General features: G+C 46.6%; 1 protein-coding gene across 4 annotated transcripts in view; it reads right to left on the bottom strand.

Annotated features, from left to right (window-relative positions):
- Nucleotides 1-2670: 2670 nt before the first annotated feature.
- PDLIM1 (PDZ and LIM domain 1) overlaps nt 2671-15755 on the bottom strand; it is a 56868-nt gene continuing 43783 nt past the window's right edge. For 3 of the 4 annotated variants that reach the window (XM_001099155.5, XM_077946848.1, XM_077946849.1), the window contains exons 5-7: nt 12973-13124; nt 3650-3767; nt 2671-3210 (exon numbers count right to left, since the gene is read on the bottom strand). In XM_001099155.5, the coding sequence (XP_001099155.2) occupies nt 3024-3210; nt 3650-3767; nt 12973-13124 (457 nt within the window). In that variant the 3' untranslated portion in view covers nt 2671-3023. Of the gene's footprint in view, nt 3236-3623; nt 3768-12972; nt 13125-15755 lie in introns of all 4 variants that reach the window. The other variant, XM_077946850.1, reaches the window with a different exon arrangement.

The raw sequence follows: 15755 nt of genomic DNA on the forward strand, positions 1-15755 counted from the left end.
CAGGAGGTCAAGGAAGCCATGATTGTGCCACTGCACTCCAGCCTGGATGACAGAGCAAGACCTTGTCTCAAAAAAATAACAAAGAAAGTATTATTGGCCAGGCATGGTGGCTCATACTTGTAATCCCAGCACTTTGGGAGGCCAAGGTGGGTGGATCACAAGGTCAGGAGTTCGAGACCAACCTGGCCAACACAGTGAAACCCCTTCCCTACTAAAAATACAAAAATTAGCTGGGCATAGTGGTGCGTGCCTGTAATCCCAGCTACTTGGGAGACTAAGGCAGGAGAATGGCTTGAACCTGGGAGGTGGAGGTTGCAGTGAGCCAAGATTGTGCCACTGTACTCCAGCCTGGGCAACAGAGCTAGATTCCATCTCAGAAAAAGAAAGTATTATTACAATTAATTTTACCTGCTTTTTTCTTTTCACAATGCTACTAGAGAATTTTAAATTACATTTATGCCTTGCATCATACTTCTATTTGACAGCAATGAAGCAGCAATCACCCATTTACAGATTTACCTAGCTTGTGGACTATCTGCCACTTGTGAGGTACTGAGCTGAGTGCCAAGGAGAAAAAGCTGAAAAAGACAAAGGATCAGCTCTCATGGAAGCTTCTTTCCTTTCAGGAGATGAGTGATTAGTGTCTTGTGTGATGCATGCCAAGAAGGAGGTGTCCCCTGGGTATGGGAGCATAGGAGAGTCGCATCCAAGTCATGCTGGGCAGTCAGGAAGCCTGTCTGGAGGAGGGGGTGGCTCAATCTCAAAAGACAACAGAACTTTATTAAACGTTAAGTAATCCAGAGGTGCAGGAAGAGCATACCAAGTCAGAGAAAACAGCTTGACCAAAGTCTGCATGACTCTGGCTGACTTTTTCCTTTTCAGGAAATTTTCTGAAAGCTTAGTAATTAAAGATGGCTATAGAGTTAGACTGTTCCTTCCAATCTTCTTTCCTTTTAGAGGAAGCATGAAAGAGAAACAATCAGATAAATATGGTAGGCATGAAGCACAAAAAAATAGGCCAAATCACAAATTGCTCTCAACAGTTTTTTGTGTATATATATATACACACACACACATATATATATACACACACATATATACACACACACACACATATATATATATATATATATATATATTTTTTTTTTTTTTTTTTTTTTTTTTGAGACAGAGTCTCACTCTGTTGCCCAGGCTGGAGTGCAGTGACGCGATCTCGCCTCACTGCAACCTCTACCTCCCAGGTTCAAGTGATTCTCCTGCCTCAGCCTCCGGAGTAGCTGGAACTGCAGGCATGCACCACTACGCCCAGCAAACTTTTGTATTTTTAGTAGAGACAGGGTTTCACCATGTTGGCCAAGCTGGTCTGAAACTCCTGACCTCAAGTGATCCACCCGCTTCAGCCTCCCAAAGTGCTGGGATTACAGGCGTGGGCCACACCTGGCAGAGCAGTAAATATTTGTATGTGCCAAATACTGGGGGCCAAAGGGAAGGGCTTCTTTGCCACATCACACAGCTTGCACTTAGGGGTGGTAATGCTGACAATTCTGTTTCATTTATTCAATCAGGAAATGAACTCCTCATACAGGCTATATTGAATAGTAATAATGGTCACCTGAAATTGTTAGTATTTGGCCTCCCCTGGAAGCCAAGATATCTGTATGAAAGACCCACACCTAAGAAGTAATACTGACAAATGTCAGACATTTGATTGGCACAGTATCTGAGGAGAGGGATTAGAGAAAGTTCTAAGAATCTATGACTCATCTATTCCATACAATCAAAATCCAAATCATAACTGTTAATGTCTTTGTAAATGAGTCAGACCTGCTGTGGTTCAGAGACTTTTCATTTTATGTTGATTTCTAAGAATTGCAAAGTTTAAGCCTCCTTGACTTTTACAAGCGTAGAAACAGATGGGGTTTAAAGAAAGAACTCATTAACTGCCAAAAAAAAAAAAAAAAAATCAAGAGCTTTAACATGACATGATTTTCTGCCTGAACAGTTTAGTTCTGCTTGTTGTGGCACTAAAATGGCTCATGTGCATAAACTGTCCATCGTACATTCTGGCTTCAGAGTCTGTGGTATGAAATCCTGGTACTGATTAAAATTCTTATGCTTAGAGTATGTACCACGTTAGTGCATTCATAATTAAAGGTCATGAACGATTAGTGAGGGTGGTGGGCATGCTCAAGAATAGACGGTTGCTCCTTTGGAGGAAGGAGGGTTGCCTGGAGTACCCTGTCTGCCTCTCATATAACTTAGTCTCAGTGTCTGGAGGGATGGGGGCACCACTGTTTGCTCAACTGACCCTATGAGGGATTAGTCACCAGGAGATGAACTGTGGTGACCTCAGATCTTGACTCAGGACTCTTTCTTAGCAGCCAGGGTCCCCAGTCTCCTCTGTGAGGAGGACACAGTGGCCATGTCCTGGCCTCTCTGCTGCTGCGGGACACTTTCCTGAGGTTGCTGCCCCTCACAAAGGGGAGCAGCTGTGATGTCAGCAACCAGACTGAAGAGGGACTTACTAGGGAATGTTTCCAAGCCAACTGCTAATGCTCCCACCTATTATTTGAGAAGCAAGAAACCCAAAACAAGAAGACAGGCTTCAGAACTCTCATCAGGCTTGAGTAGGAAACGCCACACATGATCAGATAACAGACACCACACTGCTTTGGAGTCTATAAATTTATTGAGTAAAAACAAAATCAACGTCAGACACATTATATTTGATTGGGTTCAAATTTGGCTGATGTCCAAATGCAGCAGAGAAGAACAGAGGGGAGGAAGGGATATGGTGTTGCTGACAAGGGGACACTGAACAAAACAGTTTTCCTTTCATTGTAAAAGCAGGCATCGCACAGCTGGTGTGAGTCAATTAACCAAGGCGGGGAGGGAACTCAATGTTTTAGAAGCAGAGGGAAACCCAAAGTAAGCAGAGACTTTCAAGAGAGGAGAGGGCCAGAACACTGAGAGAAAAAGCTGCAGCAGAGGCCGGCTGGAGAACAGTGGTCAGATCTGCTGGGTCACTTGGGGAACACGGTGACCACTTCATAGCCCTCAGGTGGTGTGACTCGCTCCCGGGCATGCTTCTCACAGTAGATTTGATCCTCCACAAAGAAATGGCCCTTCTGTTTCAGGTTGGTGCCACAGTCAGTGCACACGTAACACTCAGGGTGGCGGTGATGGTCCCGCAGCTTCACGAACACACCGCTACAGAAGCAAGGCAGGGAAGGGACTCCATCAGTGACAAGCACCTGCAGGTGGCACCCGAGCAGGTGGCACCATCCTTCCTGAGCAGGGGCCTGGGGCTTCACCCAGAAACCAGGGCCTCCCAACTGGCCTCCAATCATAAGGGACTTGCTTCTCCTTCCCAGGGTCCAGAGACATTTTTCCAAAAACCCCGCCTACTTCAACAGGGCAGCCCTGATTTTTCTCATTTTACATGTTCATAACCTAAGGGCTCCACAGTGAAGGAAAACCTTCACAACCTGGCTCTGGGACACGGGACTTTCCTGGTCTCTCTGCTGCATTTTTCTGGGACGGATTTGTCTCCTTCACAAGCAAAATGTGCAACATCCAGCACTTTCCACATTTTCATGGTTTACCCAACCTGCAGGGTCTACAAAGGCTGTGGGAAGCAGATACTCACACAATCCCAGTGCCACATTTGTCACACATAGGCAACTTCTGAGCATTTCCAATCGATGCAGCCACTTTAGTGACAGGAGCTTTAACACTTCTGAATCCTGAGGGCTTGTTGGGATCCCCTGAAATGAGGAAAACACACTCATTGGCCAGGAAGGGCAGAATTGCTTAAGTATCACTCAGCTCTTCAGAAGCAGTTATAAATATATGTTCAAGCAAGGCCATGGGAACTGGAGTGACTCTGCTGTGTGATTCTGGGCAAGTTACTTAACCTCTCTGGTCCCCAGTTTGTTTTTCTATAAAACAGGAGATTGACACCTGGCCAAAAAAAAAAGCCCAATAAGCCAAGACAATCCTAAGCAAAAACAACAAAGCTGGAAGCATCATGCCACCCAACTTCAAACTATATTACAAGGCTACAGTAACCAAAACAACATGGTACTGATAGAAGAATAGACACGTACACCAATGGAACAGAATAGAGAACCCAGAAATGAGACCACACACCTACAACCATCTGATCTTTGACAAACCTGACAAAAAACAAGCAATGAGGAAAGGATTCCCTATTTAATAAATGGTGCTGGGAGACCTGGCTAACCATATGCAGAAAATTGAAACTGGATCCCTTCTTTACACCATATACAAAAATCAGCTCAAGATGGATTAAAGACTTAAATGTAAAGCCCAAAACTATAAAAACACTAGAAGAAAATCTAGGCAATACCATTCAGGACATGGGCATGAGCAAAGATTTCATGATGAAGACTCCAAAAGCAATTGTAACAAAAGCAAAAATTGACAAATGTGATCTAATTAAACTAAAGAGCTTCTGCACAGCAAAAGAAACTATCATCAGAATGAAGAGACAACCTACAGAATGGGAGAAAATTTTTGCAATCTATCCATCTGACAAAGATCTATTATCCAGCATCTACAAGGAACTTAAACAAATTTACAAGAAAAAAATAAGCCGGGCACAGTGGCTCACTTCTGTAATCCCAACACTTTGGGAGGCCAAGGTGGGTGGGTCACCTGAGGTCAGGAGTTTGAGAATAGCCTGGCCAACATAGTCAAACCCCCGCCTCTACTAAAATTACAAAAATTAGCCAGGTGTGGTGGCATGCACCTATAGTTCCAGCTACTCAGGAGGCTGAGGCAAGAGAATCACCCAGGAGGCGGAAGTTGCAGTGGGCCAAGATTGTGCCACTGCACTCCAGCTTGGGTGACAGGGCAAGACTCTGTCTCAAAACAAAAAAAAAAAAAAAAAAAGGGCAAAGAACATGAACAGAACCCCATTAAAAAATGGGCAAAGAACAGAACTTTTCAAAAGAAGACATACATGCGGCCAACAAACATGAAAAAAAGTTCGACATCACTGATCATTAGAGAAATACAAATCAAAACCACAATGAGATACCAACTCATGCCAGTCCGAATGGCTATTATTAAAAAGTCAAAAAACAACAGATGCTGGCAAGGTTGTGGAGAAAAAAAGAACGCTTTTACACTGTTGGTGGGGTGTAAATTAGTTCAAACACTGTGGAAGACAGTGTGGTGATTCCTCCACGACCTAGAAGCACAAATACCATTCAACCCAGCAATCCCATTAATGGGTGTATACCTAAAGGAATGTAAATCATTCTATCATAAAGATATATGCCCTCTTATGTTCATCACAGCACCATTCACCATAGCAAAGACATAGAATCAACCTAAATTCCCATCAATGATAGATTGGATAAAGAAAATGTGACACATATACACCAGGGAATACTATGCAGCCATAAAAAGGAACGAGATCTTGTCCTTTGCAGGGACATGGATGGAACTGGACGCCATTACCCTCAGCAAACTAACGCTGGAACACAAAACTATATACCACATGTTCTCACTTGCAAGTGGGGGCTGAATGATGAGAACACATGGACACATGGTCGGGGGACAAGACACACTGGGGCCTGTCAGATGGTGGGGAATAGGGGAGGGAGAGCATCTGGAAGAATGGCTGATGGATGCTGGGCTTAATATCTAGGTGATGGGATGATCTGTGCAGCAAACCATCATGGCACATCGTTACCTATGTAACAAACCTGCACATCCTGCACGTGTACCCCTGAACTTAAATGTTGGAAATTTAAAAATAAATAAAGTTTTTAAAAAAGAAAAGAAATCCACATCACAGAAAGAACAAAACCATCAGAGTACAGCATGCTACAGCAGCCAGATGACAATCATCTCCTACAGATCAGAGGAAGGAACCTTTCTGTAGACAGCCTGGTGCATGTAAAATAAGCCCCTAGTAGCTAGATGCTGAGCTGCCTAAGGCCCAGCTCATCACATCTTAGGTAACAAAGCCCTGTATCATGGTAGCTATTAATAATGGTAAAAATCACCTGGAGGCCTGGTTAACACACAGATTGCTGGGCCCCACCCCTAGAGTTTCCGATCCAGAAGGCCCAGGATGGGGCCTAAGACTTTGCATTTCCAACAAGTTCCCAGTTGCTGTTGATCCAAGAACCACTGAACAAGAGCAAAGAAACAGCTTCCTGTGCCAGGCGAGGGGATGAGGAGAGGGTCACCCTGTGACTGCAGTCACGCTGGGCAATCGTGGGGCTGACAGACAAGGGCCTTAGCTCTCTTGTCCTTTCAGAAAGAGTCCCTGTATGCTGACCAATACTTCCAAACCAAAAATTGAGACACATGTTCACACAATGGACATTTATTAATTTTTTTATTTTTACTGATTAGAGATAGCGTCTCGCTATGTTGTGTCTCAAAGTCCTGCCCTCCAGCGATCCTCCCACCACAGCTTCTCCAGTAGCTGCTGCACCTGGCAACAAGGGGTGTTTAGAATACATGGTTGACTGTATTTTGACCACAATTACCCCGCCCATCTCTTGCCATGCTTACCTCCCGTCAGTGGTTCCCTATTGGGGGCAATTGTGTCTCCTAGAGAGCAGTTTCGATTGTCACACTGAAAGGGGGTGCCACTGGCGTCCAGTGGGCAGAGGTCAGGGATGCTGCTGAACATCCCAAAATACACAGGGCAGCCCCACAACAAGGACTCATATGGCCCAAAATGTCAATAGCACCAAGGCTGAGAAACCCTGCTGTCAATGGAGTAGACTTCCCCATCCCCAGCCTTTGGCCAGCGTGAGCACATGTGAGCTCTGTACCGGCAAAAGCACTAAGGGCTCTAGTGTGGTTTGGCCCTGTCCCCATAGAGCTATTGCCTCTGCCATGAAAACAGCAAGCACCAGAGTGCCTCTCCCTTCCCGGGGCTTGAATGAGAGGCCTCAGGGGGCCTGGTCCAGCCCTGCCAAGCCCAGCAGAGCCACAGTTGTCCGGTAGCCCTCAGAAATACAGGTTACCCACTGCTGACTAATACAATATGAGAGATGGTTTGGGGTACTTGGCTGGCTTATGGGGAACAACAAGAGGGTATATGTGAATGCAGCCTGAACTCTCAACAGCCCTATCATGGTGCCATGGCTCAGACTTAGGCTTCCCCCCTCAGAGCTGGGACTGTTCATCACTGGGAACCGATGCACACAGATGTCCACCTGGCAGCACATGAGATGGGGCAGACATTAGGAGGCTCTGTAGTTTTAAGTGGTGAGCTCTACGGATGGGCTTGGGGAAGACTCAGTTCTGCCCCACCAGCAGGTGCATAAGGAGAAACCACCTTGGTACTTCTGTTCTCCCTGAGCCTAAGGCACCTTCTTGCCCTTCCCAAGCCTTCCTCCCTTCCTTTGGGAGGAGGCCAAAGCTCCAATTTTATTCATCACATATTTTACCTGTATTTTTTTTAATATTGCATTTAAATGTCATTTTTGTCTTGATTATTGAGTTTTCCAGTGCCCCCTTAAATTCTGCACTCAAGGCCGGGCATGCTGGCTCATGCCTGTAATCCCAGCACTTTGGAAGGCCAAGGCGGGCAGATCACTTGAGGTCAGGAGTTCGAGACCAGCCTGGTCAACATGGTGAAACCCTATCTCTACTAAAAATACAAAAACTAGCCAGGCATTGTGGCACATGCCTGTAGTCCCAGCTACTTGGGAGGCTGAGGCAGGAGAATGGCTTGAACCCAGGAGGCGGAGGTTGCGGTGAGCTGAGATCACGCCACTGAACTCCAACATGGGCGACAGAGCGGCCTAAAAAAACAAAAATTTATGCACTCAAAGCAGTGCCTCCCTCACCTCACGCTGATCCTGGCCCTGCCTAAAGGGATCTCAGAAGGGCCTGGGGAGCATCTTGTCTAAGAATCATGCCTCCAGCATCCCAAACGGATTCCCTCATTTTCTGGCTGATGAAGACATCTGGCTGCCTGCCCACGACAAGAAGAAAATGGCAGCATCTCTACATACCTGGGCAGTTTGCAAAGGCACTGATTGGGCTGAGAACCAGCTCAGTGATGTGGGGCTCTCTTATCCAATGGGTTTTTTCACACTTCACACTTAAAGACCTGGAATCCACTCAATCCACAGAAAAATCACCAGGAAAGAAGAGAGGCTGCAAAAGGGTAGAATGAGAAAAAGCCAGGAGGGACATGAAATCTCCACTTGGTGGGAGAATCCACATCTGTTTCTAGAATGAAGAGACTTGACCTGGATAAAACTGAGCACAGCTGGGGCGGAGAAGGCTGCCTGCCCAACACAAGATTCACTATGGCCTGTTCAGCCCTACAGCGCCACCTGCTGGCTTCAAGGTTTTTTTCTCTCACATATCCAGCCAGCACTGCTAATCCAAAGAAATCTCTCTTCCTTTCTTCTCAACTAGCTTACAGTGAAAATACTAGCTTCCTTTGAACTCCAGGCAACTACAAAAATTTCCAAATTTCTCTTCTTCCAGTGAACGCTGTATCCCAAGTATTTCTGGAAAAAAAATGAAAATTAGCTAAATCACAGCTGTTTTTCTGTCCACTTCACTGCTCAACAACCTTGCATGGCTCCACACCCTTGCATGGCTCCACACCCTTCCGTGGCTCCACACCCTTGCGTGGCTCCACACTGCCTTTAGAATCAAGTTCATGATTCTTAACCTTGCACCTGGTGGTCCCCCGTATCTAACTCGAGATCACCCAAGGATTCACCTGGAACCCTGGGCACCAGCCAAAACAAGCTTTGGTACTTGCTGAACAAGTCTCCAGCTTTCTCATCTCAGAGCCTCTGGCCACCACTGTTTTCTCAGCCTATGACTGCTCCTTCTAAACCTCCAATCATTAAAAGTCTCCTTCTATGGACACAGGAATGGATAAATAAAATGTAGTATACACAAACAATGGAATAATATTCTGCCTTAAAATGGAAAGAATTTCTGATACATGCTACATGGATGAACCTTGAGGATATTATGCTAAGTGAACTAAGCCAGGCCCAAAAGGACAACTACTGCATGACGCCACTTATATAAGAGATTTAGAGTAGTCAAATTCATAGAGACAAGCAGGAGGGTGGTTACCAGGAGTTGGGAAGAGGGAGGAGTGGGGAGATACTCTAATGAGAACAGTTTCAGTGTTGCAAAATAAAAGGGTTCTATGGATGGATGGTGGTGATAATAGCACAATCACATAAATGTACTTAATACCACTAAATTGTACGCTTAAAATTTGTTAAGATGGTAAATTTTATGTTAAGTATATTTCACCATTTTTTTTTAATATAACGGCTTCTTCTGCCTGCAAGTTTTGGAATTTGATCCAGAACAAGATGAAGTTTGAGGAACCAAGAGCCCTTTATCCTAGAGGCTGAATTTTACCCAAAATGAGACAGCTGTGTTGGGTCTTCAAGGTTTATGACCAAATACTGCTGTAGCCAAGCTTCCTTCAGGGGCCTCACTCACTGTCCACCTGGCAGTTTACAGACGCGGCTTCACTTAACCCTGTAAACAATCCCGTCAGGTCCTGGCTATTAGCTTCATTGTAGCTGTGCAGAAATCACAGCAGGTCAGAGGCAGATCCTGGATGCCAGTCCTCTTTCTGCCCTGCAGCACTGCTTTCTAAACCAGAGGCCTTTCTGAATAACAGGACCCCTCATCAACTGCTTTTACTGCCTTAACCTTTCATCATTTTATCTCAAATAAAAACAGACATTTGGGGCCAGGTGCAGTGGCTCACATCTGTAATCCCAGCATTTTGGGAGGTCCAGGCGAGTGGGTCACCTGAGGTCACAAGTTCAAGACCAGCCTGGCCAATATGAAGAAATCCCATCTTTACTAAAAATACAAAAATTATCTGGGCATGGTGGTGTACACCTGTAATCTCAGATACTTGGGAGGCTGAGGCAGGAGAATCGCTGCAACCTGGGAAGCAGAGGTTGTAGTGAGCCGAGATCGTGCCACTGCACTCCAGCCTGGGCAACAGAGCAAGACTCTGTCTCAAACAAACAAATAACAACAACAACAAAAAAAAACAGGCATTTGGGTTCCTTCCCCCAAGAGACTTCTGCATGTAAAGAATGTTTAGAATGGAATTTATCCTGTTACAGTCAGTAAAGATTTAATGCAGGTACACATTAAGAGATATAGGAGAAACTACAAGATTTGCTATCTCCCTCTTCCCTTCCAGCAGAATCTTGATTCTCTTTGGGACAAGAACCATCCAGACTAAGGGATAAAATTTTCTTTTTTTTTTTTTTTTTTGAGACGGAGTCTCGCTCTGTCGCCCAGGCTGGAGTGCAGTGGCCGGGTCTCAGCTCACTGCAAGCTCCGCCTCCCGGGTTCACGCCATTCTCCTGCCTCAGCCTCCGGAGTAGCTGGGACTACAGGCGCCTGCCACCTCGCCCGGCTAGTTTTTTGTATTTTTAGTAGAGACGGGGTTTCACCATGTTAGCCAGGATGGTCTCGATCTGCTGACCTTGTGATCCGCCCGTCTCGGCCTCCCAAAGTGCTGGGATTACAGGCTTGAGCCACCGCGCCCGGCCTAAAATTTTCTTAAAAAGAATCCTAATTCCCAGACTCTCATTTAACTAGGTGTAGCCAGGTGACTAAATCACGGTCAATAAAATTTAAATGGAAGAGTAGTGTCGAACTTCTAGGAAGGAGAAAGCTGGCTCATCTGAAATAGGGACTCCCGGTTAGCCTTATCTCCCTTCTTCCTCCCTGTCACCTGGAGGTAAGCATGATGGTTGGAACACCAGCTGCCAACCAGGACCACGAAGTAAACTTGGGAATGGAAGCCACAAATTTGGTTGCTGGCATGCAGGATAGAAGTCCAGATCTTGAAAAGCATGGAGCTTCCAAATCCATGCTCAGGTCCTTCTCTGTGAGTCCAGATGAGCCCTGCAGCATTTGTTTATTTGGGCATGGATGAACTTGACCTTGCCTCTCATTAAAGGGTTTCACATCCACATAAGAGTGAAATAAGCTGTGGTTTCCCACGTTTTAACAAAGCTGTCATCCTCAAGGGTTGGCCCCCAAGTTGTTTGTCAGGTGAAGCTAATACTGGAACTTGATACAAAGCATGGTTCACTACTTCCCAGCTGCTCAGCTACTCCAAGCAAAAGAGGAAAGCAGTGGTAGAACAGTATCATTTTAGCATAAAAGAAGCACATGCAAACACATGGCCCATGGTTTCCTGATTTCCTATGGTTGTAAATTGCCACCGTCTCTAAAGAAATCACACAAATGGGGAGGAAGCCCAGGTGTCGGGTGTGTTCAGAAGGGAACTTTCTTATCAGAAAGGGCTCCCCAGGAAGCTGAATCTTCAGCTGCGGACTTTGAGGGGGGAGGTTCATCTTCCAGAGGACACTAGCCTCTCAGCCAACATGCCAATCCCTTTGCAGCCTGGCTGAGGCAGGTCCCACACTCACAATCACAAGGTGTCTCCTCACTGGGGCATCCACTGTCTCTTTGCAGATGGGTCCATGAGAGAGAGAAAGAGGGCATAGAAAGCAAGACCCCACTGAAGTGCCCAAGCCTCAAGAAAGGAAGAGAGTGTGGAGGACTGGGCATCACAGGGACTAGGAAGGGTACAAAACCCAGCTCTCTGGAAAAGGCAGCCCATGAGCATCACAGGAGGTGCTGATGAGGAACCACCCGGGAAGAAGCAGGTGTGAGGGCTGCTGATCCACAGTCACCTTTGTGAAGGGAATAAACCCTTCTTCAATACATGCACCTGTCACAATTTTTCAACGTATACCATTGTTATTAAGTGAAGATAATTTTACAGCTATCCACTTAAACATGATCATAATAAGTATACGTTACATAATGTCTTCAGTGAGAAGCGTGTCTCCTGAGACCTGCAGAACCCTACGGGGTGACCCTGGGTGCCTCAACATCAAGGCTCACCCCAAGGACAAGAAAGCGTCTTCATGACATTTCAAACATCACAATAACTATGAAGCGAGCACTCAGTTACAATGATGGATGTTTTACACAACTTATGCCATTTCATGACTATGATAATCTTAGAGGAAAGGATTTTTATCCCTGATGGACAGATGAGAAAACAGGCCTGGGAAGGTTCAGAGATTTGCCACAGGTCACAAAGTAAGAACATGGCCACAAGGGGGTGCTCTCAGGCCCTCAAGAGGCCACCCTCCCTAGAGCAAATGCAAACACAAGCCCCCAAGCAAAGCCAGCCCCTGGCTTCACTGAGCGCTAATGCATTCTCATTCTGCTGCTCATTGCCCATGGCCTTCATCACTCGCCTTCCTCAGCCACCACCAAGGTATTGCTTCTGGGCTCAAAGCAAATGAATGGCCAAAGGACAGACCAACAGTCTCCCACAGCAGTCAGGCTCTCCCCAACCTCAGCATCCTCTTGTACATATGACAGGACACAGTTGGCCAGGCCTGGAGTTGCTTAAATACAGACCCAGATGAGAAAATGTGGTCAGCACCCTCTCTTCCTCTCTCTATCTCTTTTAAAGAATTTCAGCTTTTTTTTTTTTTTTTTTTTTTTTTTGGAGACGGAGTCTTGCCCTGTCGCCCAGGCTGGAGTGCTGTGGCCGGATCTCAGCTCACTGCAACCTCCGCCTCCCGGGTTCACGCCATTCTCCTGCCTCAGCCTCCCGAGTAGCTGGGACTACAGGCGCCTGCCACCTCGCCCGGCTAGTTTTTTGTATTTTTTTTAGTAGAGACGGGGTTTCACTGTGTTAGCCAGGATGGTCTCAATCTCCTGACCTCGTGATCCGCCCGTCTCGGCCTCCCAAAGTGCTGGGATTACAGGCTTGAGCCACCGCGCCCGGCAAGAATTTCAGCATTTTAAAAGCCCATGCCCTCCAAAGCCGACTCCAGAGTGTGTTCACCTGTGCTTCCGCAATGACCGACTCTCACATCTGACCTTCAACAAGAGCCTCTGACTGCAGATGGAGCTGATTACCTTTTTCTTCAGACTCCAGGATCTCCTGCAAAACCAAGAAAGACGTGGACTGTTTCGGGGGCTCATTCAACTCCTGTTTCTCCTGAAGCATCTTGTAAACTTCAGATTCTTTGTCGATGACAAGGCTGCTTGGAGGCTGAGCATGGTCTAAGCTGTGAAGAATGTTTGAAAAATTGATTAGGACATGACAGAAGTTAAAAATAACTTCACCAGGAACCTCCTCCAGGCAAAGACACTGCTGATTTGAAGGATGGATAGAAATGATCTCAAAGCCCTCTCCTAAATCAGCCACAGACCTGCTGCCAGCGCAGTGAAACTGAGAAGTCTTTGTCGTCAGAGCTGGCTGCTGCTTCAATGCAATCAGAGGCTCTTCTTCTAAATAGCTTCAGTAGCTCAATTACTTTTGGGCCTAATCCCATGGAATGAGAATGCTCTATCTCTTTATAAATTCCATCAACAGCATTATGTCCAGAGAAAATTTAGAAGAAGAAAAAAAAAAAAAGTCAACCACAGCCCGACCATGAAGAACTCAGCCAGGTCCCCCTTGTATGGGCCACAAACATTGCTTTCACGAGCAGGAATCACCGTGTTCTCCATTCCCGACGGTCTCACCGTGCTTTCCCTGTCTATAAATTCTTCCTAATTCTCAAGGCCAGGAGCTTGGGTCTCCTCACCTATAACACAGAGGTAACAGTACTTTCCTTGCCTGGTTCACAGGTTGGTAGTAAGGATGGGACATGTAAGTGCTTTGTGAAGTGTTCATGTTCAGGCCCAGGGACTGGGCAAGCCAGGCCTTGTCTTCCTCACCTTCCTCCTGTCATTCTGGGTGACCCAGAACAGGACAAGACAGGCAGAGCCTGCCTCTTTCCCCCGGGGCTCCACTTTCTAAGTGGTGGACGGTGACAGGATGGTAGTCTCTCATCAGCTATACCTGTAAATCTATCCTGCATCTGAGCCCTTCTCACCTCCCCCACTCCCCCAGGTGCAAGCCATGCCGTGCCTTACCAGCACAGCTGACAAGATGCGTGACTTGTCTCTACTATCACTGACGGCCCAAGGACAGTCTTATTTTTGACTAGAGGCCAGAGTGATGGCCTGTATTCAAAATATCAGAGCGATGTTTTTCATGCTTTTTAGAGACAGGGACTCACCCTATCACCCAGGCTGGAGTACAGTGGTGCAATGAGAGATAACTGTAACCTCGAACTACTGGCCTCAATAGATAAATCCTCCTGCCTCAGCCTCCTGAGTGGCTAGGATTACAGGTGTGCCACCATCCACCGCTAATTTTGTCATTATTTTTGTAGAGACAGGGTCTTGCTGTGTTGCCCAGGCTGGTCTCAAAGTCCTGGCTTCAAGTGATCCTCCAGCCTCAGACTCCCAAAGCGCTGGGATTAGAGGCATGGGCCAGAGTGTCTGGCCCAGAGTGATATTTTAAACATGAATCAGACTATGTCATGCTGTGGCTCAATGTATTCTCATTTGACTTAGCACAAAATATTTAGTTTTAATACTAAAATATGTTTAATCAAAATAAACTTTTTGGGAGTAAATGTTATCACAGAGGAAAAAGTCCCTCATATATGTGTCCCACGCTTCTTCCATACACATACCCTGCGAGCCCTGGCTCACTTTACTGAGACCAGGCTTCCTGCTGTGCCTGGGAAACACTAGCTTCACAGCCTATGCACCTACTGTGCCCTCAGCTTGCAATGCCCTTCCCAGGTGTTGTCATGGCTCCCATGCTTCATCCAGGTCTTTGCTCAAGTGCACTCCTCAGAGAGGCCTTCCTGACCCCGACTCCAAACAGTCCGCCACATCCCCACCATCACTCTTAACTCCCTACCTGCTCTCTCCCCATGGATTCCACTTGCATTCCCTTATTTCTTTGTTGTCTGTCTCCCCCTGGAAAGTAAGCCCCAGGGGGGCAGGGACATGGCCTGTCTTGCTCCCCATCACACTCCCAGGCCTGGCTCAATGCCAGGCACAGGTCACAGTTCAGCAGGCATCAAGCAAGTGAATGTACACTGCAGAGTGGGTCCAGGGCCTCCTTCCTCCTTGCTGTGCTCCCCCTGTTCCTGTAGGCTCACAAAGTCCTCCAGGGCAGCCGGCCTCTGAGGGCTCTGCCAGGGACATGGGCAGCCACACCTCCTGGCCCCGAATCACCTCCTTCCGCACAGCCTGAGCTGCTAGGGAGGAAGGCTAGCGTGCCCAGTGGAACCAAAGAGCAAATATCAGATGGTGGGGCAATTTATTGATGCAGATGGATAGATTTGTATATAAACAAGTGATGCTTCCTGAGTAATAAAGCTATAAAGTCTCCAGCCCACCAGGCTGTCTCCCAGCTTTACAGATGCAGGCAGTGGCCAGGAGTGGTTTTATCCAGCAACTCTAACCAGTCTCTCTTTAGGGTTGGAGTCACTGAATTATATCAATTACGCTTACTCATTTCCAGGGTATATGTTTGCCCTGGGTAATTCTCTGCAAGTTACCTTTTCCTCTTCCTCTCTCCCTCTCCTTTCTTCCTTTCTCTTTTCTGAGACAACCTCTGGGGCATGTTCAGTACTCAGGTCCGCAGCTAAAGGCAGAGTCAATCACAGCAATCAAGATCCAGGTGTTTCCCTTCGACTCCAACCATGTTCTCACAATAAAGGAAAAGGCACCCAAAGAGTGACATATGCTTTGCGGCTGCCAAAGGTGGTCAGAATTTAAGTAGCAAGATTCATGGGTTGGTCACACGAGCTGGCAGCATTTGGGGGAGGGAAAGCAGCTATCCCTGCCTG

The sequence above is a fragment of the Macaca mulatta genome, chromosome 9 (assembly GCF_049350105.2).
Source record: "Macaca mulatta isolate MMU2019108-1 chromosome 9, T2T-MMU8v2.0, whole genome shotgun sequence".
Taxonomy (NCBI): Eukaryota; Metazoa; Chordata; class Mammalia; order Primates; family Cercopithecidae; genus Macaca; species Macaca mulatta.